At 40.9% G+C, this 22,712-nt stretch overlaps 1 protein-coding gene across 1 annotated transcript in view; it reads left to right on the forward strand.

Moving 5' to 3' along the window:
• The window catches only part of LOC135463706 (phosphatidylserine synthase 1-like), a 35,596-nt gene that overhangs the window by 6,934 nt on the left and 5,950 nt on the right, over nt 1-22,712 (forward strand). The window contains exons 2-8 of the mRNA XM_064741107.1: nt 8,239-8,330; nt 12,480-12,524; nt 12,871-12,989; nt 13,940-14,098; nt 14,622-14,773; nt 18,370-18,429; nt 18,916-18,997. Coding sequence (XP_064597177.1) covers nt 8,239-8,330; nt 12,480-12,524; nt 12,871-12,989; nt 13,940-14,098; nt 14,622-14,773; nt 18,370-18,429; nt 18,916-18,997 — 709 coding nt within the window. The remainder of the gene's footprint in view (nt 1-8,238; nt 8,331-12,479; nt 12,525-12,870; nt 12,990-13,939; nt 14,099-14,621; nt 14,774-18,369; nt 18,430-18,915; nt 18,998-22,712) is intronic.

The raw sequence follows: 22,712 nt of genomic DNA on the forward strand, positions 1-22,712 counted from the left end.
CTTATACAACAGCGGCCAACATTATGATGGGTGGAAACCAGGAAGAGCTTGAGGGAAACCCACGACCATACGCAGGTTGCTGAGACCTTTCCATGTACGGCTGGAGAGGAAGCCAGCATTAGCTGGACTTGAACTCACAGCGACCGCACTGGTGACAGACTCCTTGGTCATTACGCTGTGCTAGCGTGCAAATTCAGTAATATCATGCAGTGAGCTCTCAGGTTTCCTTTATAATGAACCCCCGAAAGGCCTGCCCTGAGGGGCAAGTGGTGTAACTCATCAGTGCTGGACGCATGTTTAACCTCTCCCTTTTTTAATTTTTATTTTTTTATCCATGTCCCCTGTAATGAGTGTGCAATTTCAGCAGATCAATAAATGATACTGCATAATCTGTGAAAGGGTGTTGGTGAATGGCTCATGTGATTTGATCAAGCTTTCTCGGAAGTCGATACCCTACCAGTGTTTTCATGGATTGCTTAAATAGAGCTTGATATGTAATATTGATACCATTATCCAGCTTCATGCATGCACCATTATGGTCTGGATCATAAAGTACTGTGTTGTTGTTGTCATAAATCAGTCTGAGTAGTAATATGTGTGTGTGTGTGTGTGGGCAGAATGAAGGAGACCTGCTGGGAAATTACAATGGGCATGTTTGTCATCATACCTCATGATTAATTCTCAATTCGCCAAATGGAAATGTACATGTACATACATGTATATGATACAGTTTACCAGGGATGAGTACAGCTCTGAAATTTGGTTAGTTGGGTACTGCTGGGATCTCAGAATTTTGGGATAAAATTGAAATTGTATTCAAGAAAAAAAGTGCTGTCAGAATGTACAGAAATGCTCATCGGTCTCATTAAAGGCTCATCATCCTCGGGCTCTGTTCGTTCTGTCGCCATGTTGCTGGCTGCCGTGATATAAATAAATTATTCTTGAGTACGGTGTAAAACAACAATAAAGTAAATGAATAAAAAAATAAGAAGCCCATCAAGAAAACAGAAACAGAAAGCGTTCATTAAGGCTCAAGCTAGTGTTTTGGGGTTTTCAGCAATTTTTCTGAATTTGGAAACAGGTAATTGGTGTGAGTTTCAACCCGTATTTGCTTTATATGGGTACCACATTCGGTCATGGCCAGGTATTCAGTATGCAAATGTTAAAATGTATCTCAGTCTGTAATGACAAAGTCATACGTTTGCCTCAGGCATCATAGATTTAGCCAGGGTTTGAAATCAGACCATCTCATTTGCAATTTTCTCCTGTTTTTCATATCTCTCCAAAGTTAATCTATAAGGCATCTTAACCAACACTAACCCAAGCACACCTCACCCCCCCCCCCCCCCCCCCCCACCGCATCGGCTAAACCTATGTTAGACATGTGCATATAGATATTATATTTATGTTCAATCTGATGTGTAACAGATGGCATTTCCTTCTTGTCTAATCCATTCATTTTCTGATCACATACAGTTGGGCGGGGGTGGGGGTGGGGGGTGGTGGTGTCTGTGAGTCCTTTGCTTAGCACGCTAGCACAGTGTAATGACGGAGAAGCCTCTCACCAGTGCGGTTGCTGTGAGTTTAAGTCCAGCTCATGCTGGCTTCCTCCCCGGGCGTAAGTGGGAAGGTCTGTCAGCAACCTGCGGATGGTTGTCTGTTTCTCCCCGGGCTCTGCCTGGTTTCCTCACACCATAATGCTGGCCGCTGTCTTATAAGTTAAATATTCTTGAGTACTTTGTATATTCTTGATATACAAATATTCTTGAGTATATCAATATATTGAATAAATAAATCACATATACAGATGTGTACTACATGTAGCAAAATATTTTGGATATATACGCCTACATGTGCACCAGGGATGCTTAAAAGGCAGTTTATGTTTTAAGTCTGTGTTCAGAAACATTTTACAGCGGTACATGTTCTTGTAATTGGTGAAAGACATCTACCGTAAATCATCAGTTTTTGTTGCAGAAACTTGGAATATCATCCCATGCTCCAAGCAAACCTCAAAACACCTTTCTAAAATCAATAGAACTCTCAGACTCTGCAAAAAAAAAAAAGGGCAAGTTAGTCATGGACGAAATGTATAGTTTAATTTTAGATCATCACTTTTAATCTGAGCTCTTAAAAACAAGTGCATGCTGGCTTCCTCTCCGGCCGTACGTGGCAAGGTCTGGCAGCAACCTGCGGATGGTTATGGGTTTCCCCCGGGCTCTGCCCGGTTTCCTCCCACCATAATGCTGGCCGCCATCGTGTAAGTTAAATGTTCTTGAGTAGGGCGTAAAACACCAATCAAATAAATAAATAAAAAAACGAAAACAAGTGAACGACTACTATATTAACAGGGTCCTCCGTGGCTCAGTTGGTTAGCGTGCTAGCGCAGCGTAGTGATCCAGAAGCCTCTGACCAATGCGGTCGCTGTGAGTTCAAGACCAGCTCATGCTGGCTTCCTCTACGGCCGTATGTGGGAAGGTCTGCCAGCAACCTGCAGATAGTCGTGGGTTTCCCCCGGGCTCTGCCCGGTTTCCACCCACCATAATGCTGGCCGCCGTTGTATAAGGGAAATATTCTTGAGTATGGTGTTCTTGAGTACACCGATCAAAAATAAAAAAAAAATATTAACTTTTTGACCCCTGACTTGTCTACATGTATCTTACATGGTTATTTTACATGCGATGTGCATGTACATGTATACAGTAGATGTAGATAACGCTGCACTCTCATTACTGTATGGCATGCATTCTCATTACTGTATGGCGTGCATTCTCATTACTGTATTGCATGCATTCTGGGCTTTGCTCGATCTGCACCGACAATCCTCAATAACTTACTTGCTTTCTGTACAGGAATGTAAATTGGTCCTCGTTATTGTCTGAAAAAAAGAGTGGTTTTGTGAGTTTTTCTTATGGGTGGTGTCTGCCATTTATGGATCTATGTACATGCCTGAGGAGTGCTCTAAATATAGCTCATATGCATCAGATGTATGCGATGAACCATTTCTCTAACAATTGTCTGACAGTCTGTCTCTTGGATATTGGTGTAACCCAAGGGCAATATCAACTCTCTCAGTCCATTTTCAACAAAGTAGCTCCATTTCCATTGAGATATTGTCCTTCAGCAAGATTATGAATGCGACATCGTGTTTGTAGCAAATGTGCTCTGGGAACACATCTTTTGCATATGAAATTGTATGTTATCAAATATTCATTGCTACATGAACATTCAGCTACTGTCCTTGGGCTTGGTTTGGAGCTTGGAGGCTGCCAGCTAAACCTCTGCTGCTAGTTGGGCAGAGTCGACGTTGAAATGTCCTGTTGTGGAGACTACACATGGAAATGTATTGATGCCACACAGAGGGACTATGTTATTGTCTTTCATGACAAATTCAGGGGGCCCGTCAGATAAATTTAGGTTTAATCTTAAATCCTCTGAGTCTTAATTTCCTGATCAATGGTCTCTTTGAAAGCATTGATGTATATATATATATGAGTATTTACGATAAATGACCTAAAACTGGGTGAAACACAAAATGCTCCAAAATATTACCTTTGGTGCTGAAACTTACATTTTTCCAGGAGGACATGGTACTGCCTTCTAAACAAATCTCAAAATAGCTTTCTGGACATAATCAACAAAGCTTTCTGAATTTTGCAAAATGTGCAACTTAGCCATGGGCGAAGTTTTAGGTAATTTGTGGCACTGTAATTCTTCCTTCCTTTCGCAAGTGGGCAAGGTCTTTCTTCAAGCATAGTCTGAAGGTATCATTTTCTTATGACAGAAAATATTGTACTTTTTGTGAAACCCTGAAATAATCCAATCAGTGTAATTTTTTTTAACAAAACGGTCCCAAAGTCAAATTAAAAATGTGCATAACTTGCACTGAAAGGTGCCCAAAAGATTTTGAAATTAGGGTGTGTAATATTTGATGTTCCGGTAAACAGTTTATGTGAATCGTCCTTTTCCCACTTTCAGTAAATTTGAATGCCTGTTCATCAAAGAATTAACTCAGATCAAAGAGTTAATTTAGTGTTAAGACATGTATGTCTTAAAGGCAAGGTTAAATGATAAGGATCAAGATAATTGCAATTGTGTTCTTAAATTGTAGAAAAAAAAAACGCATTGTATTAAAGCCGTTGTTGTTAGTTTGGGAGGATAATGCGGAAACAAAAGTTTTCTGCTGTTTCCAGTTTGGCCTTGTGTGACCTTTTGCAAGAACACTTGACATCACCCATCACTGACTTACAGCAACAAATGACATCATACTTTCTAACGCGCATGACATCAGCCCAGGGTATCAGCCTTACGCGACGTCATATCAGCTTCATTGATATTCAGGAATATTACTAGGTCACAGCAGGAAAATTTTAGGGAAACTGTCGAAGTTGTTGTTTTTCAGGACTCTTATTATAGGAGTAAATTTTTTTGAACCATGGTGCTAGCTATTATTCCACAGGGTACCCTTCATATTCAGTTTAATATTTCAACCTTATGTTTCTTAGGACTGAAGGAGCACTTTAACAAAATCATGGAAAATGCACAGAATTAGTCATGGAACGGATGGATAGACATGTGTACATGTGCATGAATTGGATATCATGCTTCATGCGTTTTCCTCCAGTGCTCTTAAAATATTGTTTTCTGTTTACATTTGCATACATGTCCATGGATGTGTGACCATGTAGGTACACATACATGTACATGTATTTACTGCTGCTGGATCCGTACATTTCCATGCACATGTATTTACTCCTGCTGGATCTGTACATTTCCATGTAGGTACACATACATGTACATGTATTTACCTCTGCTGGATTTGTACATTTCCATGTATGTACACGTACTTACTCCTGCTGGATCTGTACATGTACATGTATTTACTCCTGCTGGATCTGTACATTTCCATGTATGTACATGTACATGTATTTACTGCTGCTGGATCTGTACATTTCCATGTGTGTACACCTACATGTACATGTATTTACTCCTGCTGGATCTGTACATTTCCATGTATGTACACGTACTTGTAGCACGCATTCATATTATATTAGAAGTTCTGGGACTACGTGGGAAGGTGTGGCAACAACCTGCTGATGGTCATGGGTTTCCCTCACTCTGACTGGGTTCATCTCACCATCCTGCTGGCGGCAGTCATGTAAATGAAATGTTTCTTGAGTAGATGGCGTAAAACACCAATCAAATAAATAAATAATAAATAAATCTGCCAGAAGAGTTCAAAATCAAATTTGTAGATTAACATTATATGCGCATAAACCTGAAGTTCGGAACTTCAAAGGCACATGCGGGAATGGGCTGTGGTGTAGTCTAGGCACTTGTCTTTCAATTGCTATGACCCATTAGAGGGGGTCAAACCTGGCCTAGGACAGAGAATTTTGTAGATTCCTTTGCTCTCATTGATTGTAGTGCCTTGCTGACAATATAAAGTGGTCAATGACACATGTGTGAAGACTTCTTGTCTTTCACCAATATGGTGTGCATATTTTTATGTCACATGAGGGGAAAAATTTGTTAATATCCAGGTAACTTGCCTAAGGTTGATGATACTCTGTGCACCTCGGTTAATCCTCTACCCACAAAACTTTTCTCCAGCGTATAAGTTAAAAAATGTTCAGCATGACAGTAAGCAACAATTAAATAAATGAATGAAGGCACATGAGCATGCCTACCAGAGGGAAATATGCGGGAAATATAGAGCTGTGAACCTCTACACAGCCATATGTACCCTAATTCTTCAACCTTTTCAACCACCTCTGTGACCAAAAATTTCAGTGATTCTTAGAGAACTGTGGGGTGTAGAGAAATAAATTTGCACCGTTTTATGAAGCTTGCATTTTTAGTGACACAACGAAATCATTTTTAGTGTCCTTTTCATGATAATTGTATGCATAAATTACACTGAAAAAAGTCCTGAAAAGAGGTCGAAAAGGTTAAAGATTTACAGTAATGGAGGTTTATTTGGTGCATGTGTCAATGTGATAGCTAATGATTGATGTGGGATTTAGTTTGCTTTACAGGATTAGTCCTATAGACACAACTTGAAGGAGAGATTACAGCCTGCCAAGGCTGAGGTAGTAACACGGTTAATAATCAACAACTCTGTTCAGAACGGATTATTGTCTTGGGTGGATAAAGGAAAAGTATCGGCATCAAAGGCCATGAGTTAGGCATTGTAGAGGTCGCAGGAGAAATAATGGATAATGCTGACCCTCGACCATATTGCGTGTTGTCAGAAAAAGGAAAAAAAAAAGAAAAAAAAAAAAAGATAACTGCAGGCTTAGGTGGTACTTTGATCCTGAGCCACAAACATGTACTTGTACCTGCCTGCCTGTTCTGTGATGGTAAACTCTTGACATGTTGGGGTGTCTTTGACATGGTGTTCCAGTGAGGCAGCATTATATTATTAATAAATAATGTTGTTTTGCTGTGTTTGTAGTTTAGCCTATAAAAATGCACATTCAGTACATCTATGTTTTAAAATGATACAAAATGGATGAATCACTCAGTATGAAGCAAAATATGTCACTTAAACATAGCTGAACTGTAGGTGAAAATATGGCATGTTATTAGCATTGGGACTGACCTAGGTGCTGGTGAAATGGTCAAACTAGTTCACATGTATATACTTTCTAATGTAGAAGGCTTCTGTGAGTTCAAGTCAAGCTCATGCTGGCTTCCTCTCCGGCAGTAAGTGGGAAAATCTGCCAGCAGCTTTCGGATCGTCATGGGATTCCTCGGGGCTCTGCTCGGTTTCCTCCCACCATAATGCTGGCCGCCGTCATATAAGTGAAATATTCTTGTGTACAACATACAACACCAATCAAATAAAGAAATATATAAATCAAATGTAGAAAGTGACACAGTGAACCCTTTCAGAAAACATAGGATGTAGGTTGGTTGGGAAATTCTATTTTTCTTTTTTTTTTTTTTTGATGGCTAATACATGTAACTACGACATATTATGGAACCTGAAATAGGTTGAGAGGAGAATCAGTGTAAACAAACAATGGTTCATTTGGAAAGCTAGGGAAAAATGATTAATATTTGGATGTGAGAAAATCTAACTGCAGTCCAGCAGATGTAATACATTATGTATATAATGTCCTGCAAATAGTACAAGGCATTTTATAACTGTTTATCACACTAATGGTTTTCTTTTTGTGGGTGCATGGCAGTGAGGCAAGGAAAACGTGTGGCAAATGTGGTGAAAGAATCAATATTCACTGTATGTGTAGGTGATGAGGTGTAGAGCGCAAATGTATACAGGCTCAAAGAACCGAACCTGCTAGCCCAGGAGCATCCTGTATGCAGGTTAACATGCATACAAGAAGAATAAATGAATGAGTGAAACCTTCATTTAAAGAGGGTAACTAAAATTGACAATTAATTTGCTCTTCTCAGAGGCTCTGTATACATGGAACACGTAGAAACAAGTAGTAGACACTGTACACAATTCTATTTTTTGTTAAACCTGAAAACGGTCACTAATAGTCACATCGCTACACACCGCTGAAGTCATGTGTTAATAAGTAGACGTGTTTCAATCTGTAAACGTTTAGCTGTATATTAATAAAAGCCTTGCAGGTTGTAATTAGAGCCATATGTATTTGTGATAGTTACATATCCACTTTAGAACCCCAGGGGATGACTTGCACAGACAATATCAGGCTTTATATCATGCAGCCTGTATTTTCATATTGGGTGTGTATTGTGTGTGTTTTCATGCTTGGATGTATTTTGTTTGCTTACATGCTTGTGTGTATTTTGCATGTTTTTCATGCTTGTATGTATGTAGTTTGTTTTCAGGCTTGTGTGTATTTTGTTTGTTGTCAAGCTTGCGTGGATTTTGTTTGTTTTCATGTTTTCCTACTTGTATGTATTTTGTTTGTTTTCCTGCTTGTGTGTATTTTGTTTGTTTTCTGGCTTGTGTGGATTTTGTTTGTTTTTCGTGATTGTATTTATTTTGTTTTTTTTTCATGCTTGTACGTATTGTATTTTGTTTGTTTTCATACTTGTACATATGGTATTTTGTTTGCTTTCATGCTTGTATGTATTGTATTTTGTTTGTTTTCAAGCTTGTGTGTTTCCATGCTTGTATGTTGTATTTTATTTATTTTCATGGCTGGGTGTATTTTGATGCTTGTGTGTATATTGCATATTTTTACCATTGTGTGTATTTTGTTTATTTTCATGATTGTGTATTTGGTGTGTTTACAGGGAGAATGACAGTTCAGAGGCTAATATCTGGGGTGGGGTTTGTTGTGTGGTCTTCTTCTTCATGATCATCAGCGTTCTGGCCTTTCCTAATGGTGAGTATATATAATGATTGAAAGATTTTCTGTGTGGGTCACACCAGGATTTGAACTTGGATCTCCAGACTGAAGTCCAGCTCTATAAACTGGGCTAAAGGGAAAATGTCACTTAGCTATGACTGGTATATGAGCTCTTAGTTTCTGTCATTACAACACAGTTACATGTTGTGTACATGTATATATGAACAAGAAGTTAACTCGCAAACATTTGTCGGGAGCGGTAGATACAGGGTCAAGTCTGGGTCGAGTCACACCTAAGACTTTAAAAGAGGGAGCAGCACTAGATATAAGAGCAGTGGAAAACCGTCCTGCGACAAGGCGGCACATTACATGCACCTTAAGGATTTCTTCATCATCATATGACTGAAAAATTGTTGAGTGCGATGTTAAACCCCAAGGACTCAATAACTCACTCACAAACATTTGACACCCAGTCGACTTTTCACAAGAAGAGATGAGGGTTATTGTTGGCCAAGGTGTATAATGGGTTCATGCCTACAAATATATAACCTTTGAACTAGGTTATGAAGTTGCATGCTCAAATCCAGCTCCTGGAAGATCATCTGTGAGTTTTTTTTATCATGAGATGGTACATGTATTTGCTTGAAGAAGCTGTGTAAAACATCTGGCAAAATGGGCGCATTGTACTATTCAGGTGTGGACAAAATTTTAGGTCAGGTGCATTAAATGAAGTATACATGTGCCATAATTGTAACTTGATGATACACTAATTCCTCAACTTGCCAACGTGATATCGGCCTCTTGAGGAAGCAAACCATGCTTGTAAAACCTAGTAAATGTGCCTTAAAGATTATGTATTTGAAACAGTGTTGAAGTTCTTTGTTCAGTCCATATACTATAGGCCTACGTGTACATAGTCTGTGTACATTGTCTACGTGTACATAGTTGTACATATTTGGCGATTTTCCACAAAATGAAACCATGTGTGTATGATCCTCTTCATTTACCATTTTGAAATGTTTATACAACACGAAACGCCCGGTAGAGTAAGACTCCAAAACAGTGCAGATTCTGGATGTGCTGTAGCTTTATGCATCAAACATGAAGGACTCACCATTTGCTTATGCTGGGTACATGGGAATATAATTCAATTTCACACCGTTCATTTGTATACCAGTACACTCAGACACTATTACACCTTATCAGTGTAAACTCTAATGATCTTACAACAGCATTCATTGTGTGGAGATTGGGGCATCGGTCTATATAAGCGACTGAGTATTCAAGTATAAACAAATGCGGAGTTGGTACCGCATGCAAATCACAATCAAAGGACCTATCAACCACTACAACTGCAGACCCGATCTGACCGCAGATGTATTTTACGATACCTTCAGCGGTTATGAAATCACTAAAGCACACACAGGGTAACCTTTTTTGTGATGGTTTAATTCACTGAAATGCCTAAGATGTAAGATAGAATCGGTTTGCGTATGTACATACTAATTCCGTCTCTTGTTGAAAGTTGTAAGTAATTCACTGTGAAGGTGTATGTGTATGGGAGATCTCGCAGTGAAAACAATTAACACCACAAGTCACATCAAAGGATAATTCCCTCCCCATTCTGGGCAAGCCGGACATTTTGTTCCCATCAGCCCAATCTGGTCGCCCTCAGTAGGTAACATTGAGGCTCAATAAGGTGATGCTTTCCATACATGCAGAAGTGTATACGCCTACATGTGCGCCCTGTTTCTGTCACATGAAGTAAACAAAACGCTATCCAAGGATTTAATTCAGTGGCCAACGAGCTGGTTTTATAGTTTGAATTCTTGAAGAAGTGATGGTGCTACACTGAATCACCACACATGTACCATGAGCCTGAGTGGTTTACAACTGTTTTATCAGCTATGAAGAAATTTTCTTCCCAGCATATATCCCAGTATTCAAAGCATTTCAAACATGAGTCTAAATTTGCAGCTATTTCCTCACCCCCTATCTTTTCATATCTGTTATATCTGAATGCGTGATAGCATTGCGATATAGCCCACATCGGCCCCCCCAAACGAACCTCTTCAGCACAGGCCAACGTGTGGGAAAATTTTCAAATATATTCGCATTGAGCTGCCAATCAGTCATTATTCCCTCCAAAACAATACAGTTGCAATTATCCCAAGGGGCAGGTCACTGAAAATAAATAATATAATTGGTCAATGTTGAATTCTTCAAGCTGTCCATTACAGACACCTGACTGTGAGCTCTCAGGAAATGTTGGCGTCTCAATTACAGTAATACATTGTTTCAAAATAGTTGCAATGTGATGGGTGTATTTCTACAGGTATGTATGCATCCATTTGCACACCTGCCAACACCATGTTCAGGTATGACAACTTACAAACATTTAAAACCAAACTTTCAGTCTGGATGTTTCAGTCCCCAAATGCTTTCCTTTCACCTAAATATTTTTTTATTACTGGGACGAACATGTAAAATGCCTGAGACTTAAATCTTTGTTGACTCGACAAGAGAGTCGTAGCTTCAGATTTAGCTCGTATGAGAACGCTAAAGTGTTTGAGACTGACTTGTCTCCTATCAAGCCACATCCCATGCATGTGTCCGACCTGCTGGTTATTCCTACATAGCCGGCTGTCCGTTTCTAGAGATTAGACACGAACGGCTGGATCCTACATCGGCACACCACCTTGTCCCATCGGCTGTTCCGACTTATGAGCTCTTCCCTTGATGCACAAGACATCTTGGTTTTGTTTCTGATAATCTTTATGATGTTATGTACACCTTGTAACCGGTGTACTACACCAGGGATGCATCTACAAGGAGGCCTGCAGGTATACAGTGTATGTGCACTGAACTTTTAGTTTGACTTGTAACAACAGGAAACATGTGGCCGTATGTATAATTTTAATTCTCCAGCTAAAGACTTTTGAATGCTTCAAAAGTGTTTTCTAGTACGGCATACGTGCGCACGTACCTGAAAAGCAACTCTCAGCCCAACTTTGAAAGATTATTTGTTGGGCATAACTCACCCCGTCGAGAAAACTAGAGAAGGATAGTAGGGAAGCCTTATTGCTTTATTCTGACTGATGAAAAAGATCGTGATTTTGAAGATTATTTATCATTGAGAGAGGTAAAAATCTGTCAAAGTCGGTCGGGTTACACCCAACATATATGATCTTATTGATGGCCTAAGAGGAGTTCTGTACTGTACTGTACTGTACGTATATTGTATTGACTTAAGGCATACAGTTTACATCTGCCTCCGTGGCTCAGTTGGGTAGTTCGCTAGCACAACGTAATGACCCAGGACCCTCTCACCAATGCGTCCGCTGTGAATTCAAGTCCAGCTCATGCTTGCTTCCTCTCTGGCCGTAAGTGGGAAGGTCTGGCAGCAACCTCCGGATAGTCGTGGGATTCCTCGGGGCTCTCCCCGTTTTTCTCCCACCATAATGCTGGCTGCCGTTGTATAAATGAAATATTCATGAGTGCGGCATAAAACAACTATCAAATAAATAAATACATTTTACACATGGGCTTTGGCCTATAAGAAGTGTCAGGAACATGTAGGCTTACAATTGCATCCAATTCTCTTCCCAGTTAAAATTTAGTACATTTAGCACCCAAAAAAAACCCCCAAAAAAACCTTCTAATGTTTGTTTCTTTGATTGGTGTTTTACGCCTTGCTCAAGAATATTTCACTTATACGACGGCGGCCAGCATTATGGTGGGAGGAAACTGGCCAAAACCAGGGGGAAACCCACGACCATCCGCAGGTTGCCTGCAGACCTTCCCACGTACTCTAATGTTGTGAGAAATCTAGCCACAAAATAGCATTAATTAAAACACATACATGTAAGCAGTGTGTGTGTGTTTTTTTTTTCTTTGTGATGAATTTTTCGGATTTTACTATAACAGCCTTTTCCTGAAACATACATTGTACATCTATCTAATAGAAGTGTCACAAACTATTAACGCTACATATAATGTCGTAAGGTGTGATAGGCTAGTTTTTCACATTTCACACTATTGGGAAAATTCAAAATACGTCTGCATCTGATGTGCCGTTCTTTTTACTGTACTGCAAACAAAGAAAATGTTACAATATTTATGCCACATCATGCAGACGCTTACACATGCAATCATGAATGTAGTAACTTCTTTTCTTCTTCCCAGGCCCCTTTACAAGACCCCACCCAGCCATATGGAGGATGGTGTTTGGTGAGTTTATGAGATGTTTGCTCATGTTTTGAAGATGTGGATTTCAGTGTGGCTCCATGAGGGCCATTAAGGGCTGCAAGTTACTCATTGTTAAGTTGTTCTCGTCTTGTTAATGTGAATTTCCATTGTTCTATGAACATGCGATAAAGTCACAAATTTAACAGCTAATGAGTTAACTTTATCAAAGGCCATCATGGATTAGATTGCTGTATCTGTCAGTGCCTGTAATGAATGTATAGTGCAAAACGTTTAGCTTCTGTTTTAAACTGTCATATAGGCATTTAACATTTTACATATTTACTAGTTTACATAGTTTACTTATTTGTGTGTATTTATTTTCTGTCAGGTATCAGTGTACTCTACTTCCTTCTGCTGGTGTTCATCTTGTTTCAAAGTTTTAGTGACGTTAAGAAGATGATTGGCTGGTTATATCCAGACTTAAGAAATAGCAGCACAGACGAGAAGGTATTTATCTGGTGTGGGACGTCTGGTGAAAATGTCAGAATTTTGTATACATGCATTGGTACGAGTTGTAGCACAGGGAATTCTTCTGCATCCCATGCCATTAGATACAGTCTCTGTTTCCAGTGTCCTTGTAAGTAAGGTTGTAGAACAGACTGCTGAGTTACATAGCCCTGGTGCATGTGCAAGTCCAAAGCCCCGTTTGCTCGACAGGATGTTCAGAAATTTACATGCATGGTATTGAAGCTTGATTTCGTTGATAAAGTATAATCTGCATATAATTATCGACTTTGTTGGTGTTTTACGCATAATCAAGAATATTTCACATGTACAACGGCAGACACCATTATGGTGACCATCTGCAGGTTGCTGGCATACGACATACGTAAGAAAAGAAGCCACCATGAGCTGGACTTGAACTCACATCAATCACATGGGTGAGAGGCTTCTTTGGGATAGTGCTGTAATATAGCGTTATAATTAATCTAGATGTGGGCCATGAAGACCCCCAGTAATAGGTACATATTAATTAGTCTAGATGTGGGCCACGAAGACCCCCAGTAATAGGTACATATTAATTAATCTAGATGTGGGCCACGAAGACCCCCAGTAATAGGTACATATTAATTAATTTAGATGTGGGCCACGAAGACCCCCAGTAATAGGTACATATCAACACCTACATGTACTCTGCAAAGATGGATGATTTTTAGTCCTGCTTTTGTTTTCCTTTCCTTCACACTTAAACTTGGTCACCACCATTATCATGATTAAATTGATTAAACCCGTGAAACACCTACATGGATATTCAGTACTTTTGTGGTTTCGTTCCAGTCAGTTTCCTTTATGTTATGCATCAGCAACCTATGGATGGTTATTGGACCATAGTTTTGTATTCGTGAGTATGACAAATAAATTTAGGGGCACTCAGACCACTGTGTTTATTTTCTCAGGAATACGCTGTGAACTGTTCTCACATCACATTGGCACGATTCTGGGCATCATTCGATTTCTTTGCCTTCTCACATTTTTGGGGCTGGGCACTGAAGGCACTACTGATCCGGCACTATGGCATCTGCTGGACCATCAGTATCATGTGGGAGATTACAGAGGTGAGTTTTTTGCACTGTTGCACTAACTGAACTATTGATTTTCTGTTGGAGGCTACAGAGGTGAGTTTTTGGCACGAAGGTACTAACTGAACTGTTGATATTCTGCTGGAGATTGGTGAGTAAAATTTGTGGCACTATTTTGTCCGGTATGAACACATTTTATTCTACATATAACAAGAAGACTTTTTTTGGTACAAATTTCTGAAATTTAGCTGATAAACCATTAAGTACTTTTTGCGTGTTTGTGTTTCTTCAAGCATTTTTGAAGGCATTGTTTCTGTGTTGACTGATAAAATTATACTTTTTCTGAAGCCCTGAAACTGGCCAATCCAACCAATGTAGTTTTGTTTTCGAAATGAAATCAAAAATGTGCATAAATTGTTGTCTTTCATATGCAACAAGGTTGGGGAATTAGGATATGTGAATACTGTTGAGCATATTTGATAGAAACACTCTTGAAAAGCTGCCATACTTTCATATCATTCATATTCACGTACGTTCAGTTTTCTCTTTTCGATTACAGATGGCATTTGCACATTTACTGCCAAACTTCGCAGAGTGCTGGTGGGATGCGATCGTCCTTGACGTGTTGATCTGTAACGGACTGGGCATCTGGCTGGGGATGTATATCTGTAACAAACTGGAGATGAGGAACTACCACTGGGAGAGTATCAGGTGTGTGGGGGATGTGTAACAGGCTGGGCATCTGGCTGGGGATGTATATCTGTAACAAACTGGAGATGAGGAACTACCACTGGGAGAGTATCAGGTGGGTGGGGGATGTGTAACAGGCTGGGCATCTGGCTGGGGATGTATATCTGTAACAAACTGGAGATGAGGAACTACCACTGGGAGAGTATCAGGTGGGTGGGGGATGTGTAACAGGCTGGGCATCTGGCTGGGGATGTATATCTGTAACAAACTGGAGATGAGGAACTACCACTGGGAGAGTATCAGGTGGGTGGGGGATGTGTAACAGGCTGGGCATCTGGCTGGGGATGTATATCTGTAACAAACTGGAGATGAGGAACTACCACTGGGAGAGTATCAGGTGGGTGGGGGATGTGTAACAGGCTGGGCATCTGGCTGGGGATGTATATCTGTAACAAACTGGAGATGAGGAACTACCACTGGGAGAGTATCAGGTGGGTGGGGGGATGTGTAACAGGATGGGCAACTGACTGTGAATATGTATCTGCAAAAAACTGGAGATGAGAAACTACCAATGGGTTGGTGGGGTGTGTGTAACAAGCTGGGCATCTGACTGTGGATGTATATCTGTGACAAACTGGAGATAAGGTGTACAACAGGTTGGGGATGAACTATTACTGGGAGAGTATAAAGGTGGGTGGGAGGTGTGTAACAAGCTGAGCATCTGACTGGATGTATATCTGTGACAAACTGGAGATAAGGTGTACAACAGGTTGGGGATGAACTATTACTGGGAGAGTATAAAGGTGGGTGGGGGATGTGTAACAAGGTGGGCATCTGACTGTGGATGTATATCTGTGACAAACTGGAGATAAGGTGTACAACAGGTTGGGGATGAACTATTACTGGGAGAGTATAAAGGTGGGTGGGGGATGTGTAACAAGCTGGGCATCTGACTGTGGATGTATATCTGTGACAAACTGGAGATAAGGTGTACAACAGGTTGGGGATGAACTATTACTGGGAGAGTATAAAGGTGGGTGGGGGATGTGTAACAAGCTGGGCATCTGACTGTGGATGTATATCTGTGACAAACTGGAGATAAGGTGTACAACAGGTTGGGGATGAACTATTACTGGGAGAGTATAAAGGTGGGTGGGGGATGTGTAACAAGCTGAGCATCTGACTGTGGATGTATATCTGTGACAAACTGGAGATAAAGTGTACAACAGGTTGGGGATGAACTATTACTGGGAGAGTATAAAGGTGGGTGGGGGATGTGTAACAAGCTGGGCATCTGACTGTGGATGTATATCTGTGACAAACTGGAGATAAGGTGTACAACAGGTTGGGGGTGAACTATTACCGGGAGAGTATAAAGGTGGGTGGGGGATGTGTAACAAGCTGAGCATCTGACTGTGGATGTATATCTGTGACAAACTGGAGATAAGGTGTACAACAGGTTGGGGATGAACTATTACTGGTAGAGTATAAAGGTGGGTGGGGGATGTGTAACAAGCTGGGCATCTGACTGTGGATGTATATCTGTGACAAACTGGAGATAAAGTGTACAACAGGTTGGGGGTGAACTATTACTGGGAGAGTATAAAGGTGGGTGGGGGATGTGTAACAAGCTGAGCATCTGACTGTGGATGTATATCTGTGACAAACTGGAGATAAGGTGTACAACAGGTTGGGGATGAACTATTACTGGGAGAGTATAAAGGTGGGTGGGGGATGTGTAACAAGCTGGGCATCTGACTGTGGATGTATATCTGTGACAAACTGGAGATAAAGTGTACAACAGGTTGGGGGTGAACTATTACTGGGAGAGTATAAAGGTGGGTGGGGGATGTGTAACAAGCTGGGCATCTGACTGTGGATGTATATCTGTGACAAACTGGAGATAAGGTGTACAACAGGTTGGGGATGAACTATTACTGGGAGAGTATAAAGGTGGGTGGGGGATGTGTAACAAGCTGAGCATCTGACTGTGGATGTATATCTGTGACAAACTGGAGATAAGGTGTACAACAGGTTGGGGATGAACTATTACTGGGAGAGTATAAAGGTGGGTGGGGGATGTGTAACAAGCTGGGCATCTGACTGTGGATGTATATCTGTGACAAACTGGAGATAAAGTGTACAACAGGTTGGGGGTGAACTATTACTGGGAGAGTATAAAGGTGGGTGGGGGATGTGTAACAAGCTGAGCATCTGACTGTGGATGTATATCTGTGACAAACTGGAGATAAGGTGTACAACAGGTTGGGGATGAACTATTACTGGGAGAGTATAAAGGTGGGTGGGGGATGTGTAACAAGCTGGGCATCTGACTGTGGATGTATATCTGTGACAAACTGGAGATAAGGTGTACAACAGGTTGGGGATGAACTATTACTGGGAGAGTATAAAGGTGGGTGGGGGATGTGTAACAAGCTGAGCATCTGACTGTGGATGTATATCTGTGACAAACTGGAGATAAGGTGTACAACAGGTTGGGGATGAACTATTACTGGGAGAGTATAAAGGTGGGTGGGGGATGTGTAACAAGCTGAGCATCTGACTGGATGTATATCTGTGACAAACTGGGGATAAGGTGTACAACAGGTTGGGGATGAACTATTACTGGGAGAGTATAAAGGTGGGTGGGGGATGTGTAACAAGCTGGGCATCTGACTGTGGATGTATATCTGTGACAAACTGGAGATAAGGTGTACAACAGGTTGGGGGTGAACTATTACTGGGAGAGTATAAAGGTGGGTGGGGTGGGGGGTGTAACAAGCTGGTGTGTCTAGGAATGAACTACCACTGGAAGAGTGTCAGGTGGGTGGGTGGGTGGGGGCTGGGGGTGTACAACAGGTTGGGGATGAACTAGTGGGAGAGTATAAAGGTGGGTGGGGGTGTGTAACAGGCTTGGCATTTGACTGGTGATGAACTGCAGTTGGAAGGGGATGTCAATTTAGACGTGGGTGTTAGGATTTAAATGAATGAATGATCCTTAAAAGACATTTGGGGACCTCAGTGGCTGAGGGGCTAGCACGACAGCACAGTGCAATGACCCTGGGCCTCTTACCAATGCGACTCATGCTAGCTTCCTCTCCGGCTGTACATGAGAATGTCTTCCAGCAATCTGCGGATGGTCGTGGGTTTCCCTCGGGCTCTGCCGGGTTTCCTCCCACCACAGTGCTGGCCACCATCGTATGAGTGAAATATTTTTTAGTACAGCGTAAAACACCAATCAAATAAATAAATAATTGAATTAAAAGGCATTCTTTGTTCCAACTCTATCCCAATAGGAAATTTATGGACGGGCTACACAAAAGGGTCCAGTTATCAGTAGAACATATCGTTTTGTGCTGTGACACTGCGGTGCTTGTGTACTACCTAGGTGTTTTACGAGCAGACATACACTGATAAGTGTGACAGAATAAAAGAATGAATGAAGGATTTCATAGCTTCTGACTGCTATGGTGCAGGCTTGCATGAAGATGTTTTCGAGTTCCCCATTATTTAAGTCTTTTAAGCCAGATGGGTTTCGGTGACCCCAGACATAAGTTGTTATTCTAAAGCACTTTTGAAATAAGATGTTATTCCATGGTCTTGTGTTTGTGTTTTAGAGATATTCACTCTACCCCAGGGAAAATCAGACGAGCTGTGTTACAGTTCACACCTGCCAGGTGAGTGCTTACTAATCTATACAGGTAGAAGCTCTTGGCAAACCAGGGTTCGGGTGATTGTAAGCAGAAACAGCTGTGGTTTAGGGTTATAGAAATAGCATGCACCTGATTGGTTAAAACTGATAAGATGGGGGCGCTTTCCATTTTCTAAGTGATTGCAAATTTTTTTCTTTGAACTGCGATATCTCAGTCGTGCAACGTGACCAAGGCTAAAAAAATGTATGCTTGTTACAAAACTTTCTGAGGGATACTCTTGATGGATACATATATTTGGTTTAGTTTTTTTTTTTTCTTTTAAAACTGTCTTATAAACAGCCTGCTTGGAAGAGAGACACTGACAGCTCACGTGCAAAACATGCCTTCTAGTTGAGATTAAATCTAGTTATTGGCAGCTGTTCATTAAAATACAATGTGTACACTTAAAGAAAAAGTGAAAATGAAAGAAGCTGACATAAATGTTTGTTGTTTTTTTATGTATTCGTTCAGTTGGACACATGTTCGCTGGTTGGACCCCAACTCTTCCTACATGCGTGTCGTTGCTGTTGCAATACTAGTAGTCATATTTCAGGTAAGTTTAATCTCGGCAGGTCCTCTAACGAGAGTCGATTAAGGTACGTGTACATGCTTACCAGGTGTAATAGGTCTCCTATAAGTACATAGAGTTGTGTGGCTAGTGACGAAGAGTTATATAGCCACAAGGTTTTGACAGTAAAAATTTAATCAAATTTACCTTTAATCAAATTCGATCAGCAAAGTGTAACATTTAGATGCAGTTTGAAAACATAATTCGTGTCATGTAGAAGGTTGAGGCGTATTGCCCAGATGGGGAGTGAGTAAACTTCACAGAAATCATGCCATAATGTGTCCAGGTTGGAAAACGTTCCTCTAATACGCCAATACCGGCCCCGATAGCACAGTTGGTAGAGCGTCCGCTTCGGGAGCGGTAGATCCAGGGTCAATCCTGGGTCGAGTGACCCCTAAGACTTTAAAAGAGGAAGTGGTAACTTCTTCGCTTGGCATTCAGAATGAAGGGGATAGTTCAACAACTGGTTGACCCGTATCAGTATAGTGGCTCGGGCGTGCGGCTAACTTGCCTCTGGTAAGGCATCTCAGTGAAGCAGCACTAGATAAAAGAGCTGTGGAAATCCGCCCTACAACAAAGAGGCACATTACATACACTCTAAGGATTCGCCCTACAACAAAGAGGCACATTACATACACTCTAAGGATTCCTTCGTCATCATATGACTGAAAAATTGTTAAGTACGATGTTAAACCCCTAGTGACTCACTCACTCTAATACACCAAAACATGCACTATGTTGCATGTTTTGTGGAGGATTTAAATTATCTCTGTTATTATCAGTCTGATTCACAAGGCTAATTTGAGGTGAGCTCCACTTCTGTCAGATTTTAACCTCTGCTGTAATATGCAAAAGTCATACTACCCTAATTCCTCGACCTTTTCTAATATGAAAGAGCAACTTTCAGTGCAGTTTATGCACATTTTTAATTTGCTTTTTGGGGCCTCCGTGGCTCAGTCGGCTAGCGCTCTAGCGCAGCGTAATGACCCAAAAGCCTCTCACCAATGCGGTCGCTGTGAGTTCAAGACCAGCTCATGCTGCCTTCCTCTCCGGCCGTACGTGGGAAGGTCTGCCAGCAACCTGTGGATGGTCGTGGGTTTCCCCCGGGCTCTGCCCGGTTTCCACCCACCATAATGCTGGCTGCCATTGTATAAGTGAAATATTCTTGAGTACGGCGTAAAACACCAATCAAAAAAAAAAAAAAAAAAAAAATAATTTGCTTTTTTGTTTGTATTGGTCATTTTCAGGGCTTTACAAAAAGTATAAATTTATCAGTCAGCACAGAATAATGCCTTCAGAATAGACTTGAATAAACACCTTGCAACATGTGAAAAAAGGCTGAGGAATGGAGTACACATGTATACGCCACAACGATTCTTCATTGGTTATTTGCATGGCATTAACCGATGCCTGGCTGATATTATCTGTATTGTATTGTTTTGCATTTTAGTGACCAGCAATCGGCAAGGGGATTTGTATGACTTCGTGATACCTTATTCATAACAACTGTAATTTGTCACCATTTTTGCATGTTTGTCACAAGCCTGTCATTAAGCAATAGGACATTTTATTTATTACTTTAAGTGGAGTTTTACGCCGTACTCAAGAATTTTTCACTTATACGACGGCGGCCAGCATTATGGTGGGAGAAGACTGGGCAGAGCCCGGTAGAAAACCCACGACCATCAACAGGTTGCTGGCAGACCGTCCCACTTATGGCTGGAGAGGAAGCCACATGGACTTGAACTCACGGTGACCTCATTGAGCAACAGGAAAAGGATAACTGCCTGCACCAAATAGGGCTTTGACAGGGGGCCTATTGTATGGTTCTGGACAAAACTACCACATAAAAAATATTGTAACTTTTGAAGTAAAGTAAAAAAAAGTGTATAGTCTGTCATTTATGTAGTTCAACTTAAACATTGTTTACAGGTTTGTGCAAGGTGTTTATTTAAACTTATTCTGAGGGCATGCTCTTCTGTAGACTGATAAAATTATATGTTTTGTCAAGCCCTGAAGTTGACCAACCCATTTGATGTAATTTTGTCTGCAAAATCAAACTAAGAAAGTCCTAAAATGTCACGGAAACTTGCTTTTTAATATGTGAAAAGGTTGAGGAACTAAAGTAGTCATGCTAAAGTGATTACATGTAGTTGTTAAAATTAGCAGGCTGTACCTGCCGAAAGGTTGAGCACCTGATTCTGTGTTGAGGGGTCACTTGTTGAGGGTCACTTAGCTTCATCAGAAAAAAATAGGGGAGAGCAGGAGGGAAAATTTAATTTGTTACTGTTTTTTTTTTTTGATTTTGGCTAATGAAAGAGATAGGGAATTCAAAGAAACAGAGAGAGAAATATAAAAGAAGAAAATCTATCAAAATGCCAACAAAGAGTAGGGCCAGTAGGGTTACCCTCAACAAACATGTTTTTCATGATGGCCTTAACTCTTAACAAGCTCTTGTGGGGGGCAGGACTCCCCACAAGTTTGTGTGCTGACTCAATAAGCCTTATCAATACCCCCTGGGGGAAATACAGGCTGAGTTTGTCTTTATTGGCAGGGATAATGACATCTCCTGGTTAAGAAGACTTTTACCTGTCTTGTTTGCTAACTTTGTAGCGATTCCTCGTATTGATCCGGTGGCTGGAAGCAACGCTGAGAAGCCGACAAAGAGCAGATTGTGTAAATTGATTGCTTCTGGTGGACAAGTTTTTGTCATTGTCTAGGGCTGTGTAAATAGGCAGATCACCAGTCATGGTCTGCAATTAGACACGTCTTACTCAGTGATTCGTGTGGCGGTCGTGGTTTTAATAAGCCTTGGGTGTTTGACAGGTGTTTTACCTCTTGTGAATTGATTAGGTTTTTATGCCTAGGCCTTACTGTTTATAGTGTATGTCATAAACAGACAAGAGTGAGTGAGTGAGTGAGTGCTTGGGGTTTAACATCGTACTTAACAATTAACTTAACAGTCATATGACGACGAAGGAATCCTTGAGTAAGCAGACAAGATGAGCAGCAATTGATTATCGGCTGAACAGTATTACGTTACACATGCATCTAAGGCTAAAATGATGACAGGCTCAATGGAAGTCGGCAGTTAGATAGACCTTGCCTGCGACTGCTCGATCTTGGTTTAATTAGCTGAGATTGTTTGACATGTGCTTTTCCTCTTGTGAATTGATCTGTTTTATATGGATATGTTTTCACAGTGCACTGCTGACCTGGGAACAGGGAATTTGTAGACTTGCCCACTCCCACAGCAGCCTGTGTGGAGTAGCTGTTTGCATTTCTAACATTGGTTGAAGACCACTTATCTTCCATCATAATAGTGTTCATGTCTGTATACGTCACACGTGGGAAAATTGCCATAGGTCGCTGGTTTATGCCAGGTGCACAACTTTCCTCTGTATACAGATAAAACTGATCACCATTGTGTGCATAAAAAATTCTTGATCATGATGGTAAACCACAGTTAAATTAATAAATAAATGACTGTACCCTACAGGTATGTTCACTGTACCCCACAGGTATATTCACTGTACCCTACAGGTACATTCACTGTACCCTGCAGGTATATTCACTATACACTGCAGGTATATTCACTGTACCCTACAGGTATTTTCACTGTACCCTACAGGTATATTCACTGTACCCTACAGGTACATTCACTGTACCCTGCAGGTATATTCACTATACACTGCAGGTA

The sequence above is a fragment of the Liolophura sinensis genome, chromosome 3 (genome assembly GCF_032854445.1).
Source record: "Liolophura sinensis isolate JHLJ2023 chromosome 3, CUHK_Ljap_v2, whole genome shotgun sequence".
NCBI lineage: Eukaryota > Metazoa > Mollusca > Polyplacophora > Chitonida > Chitonidae > Liolophura > Liolophura sinensis.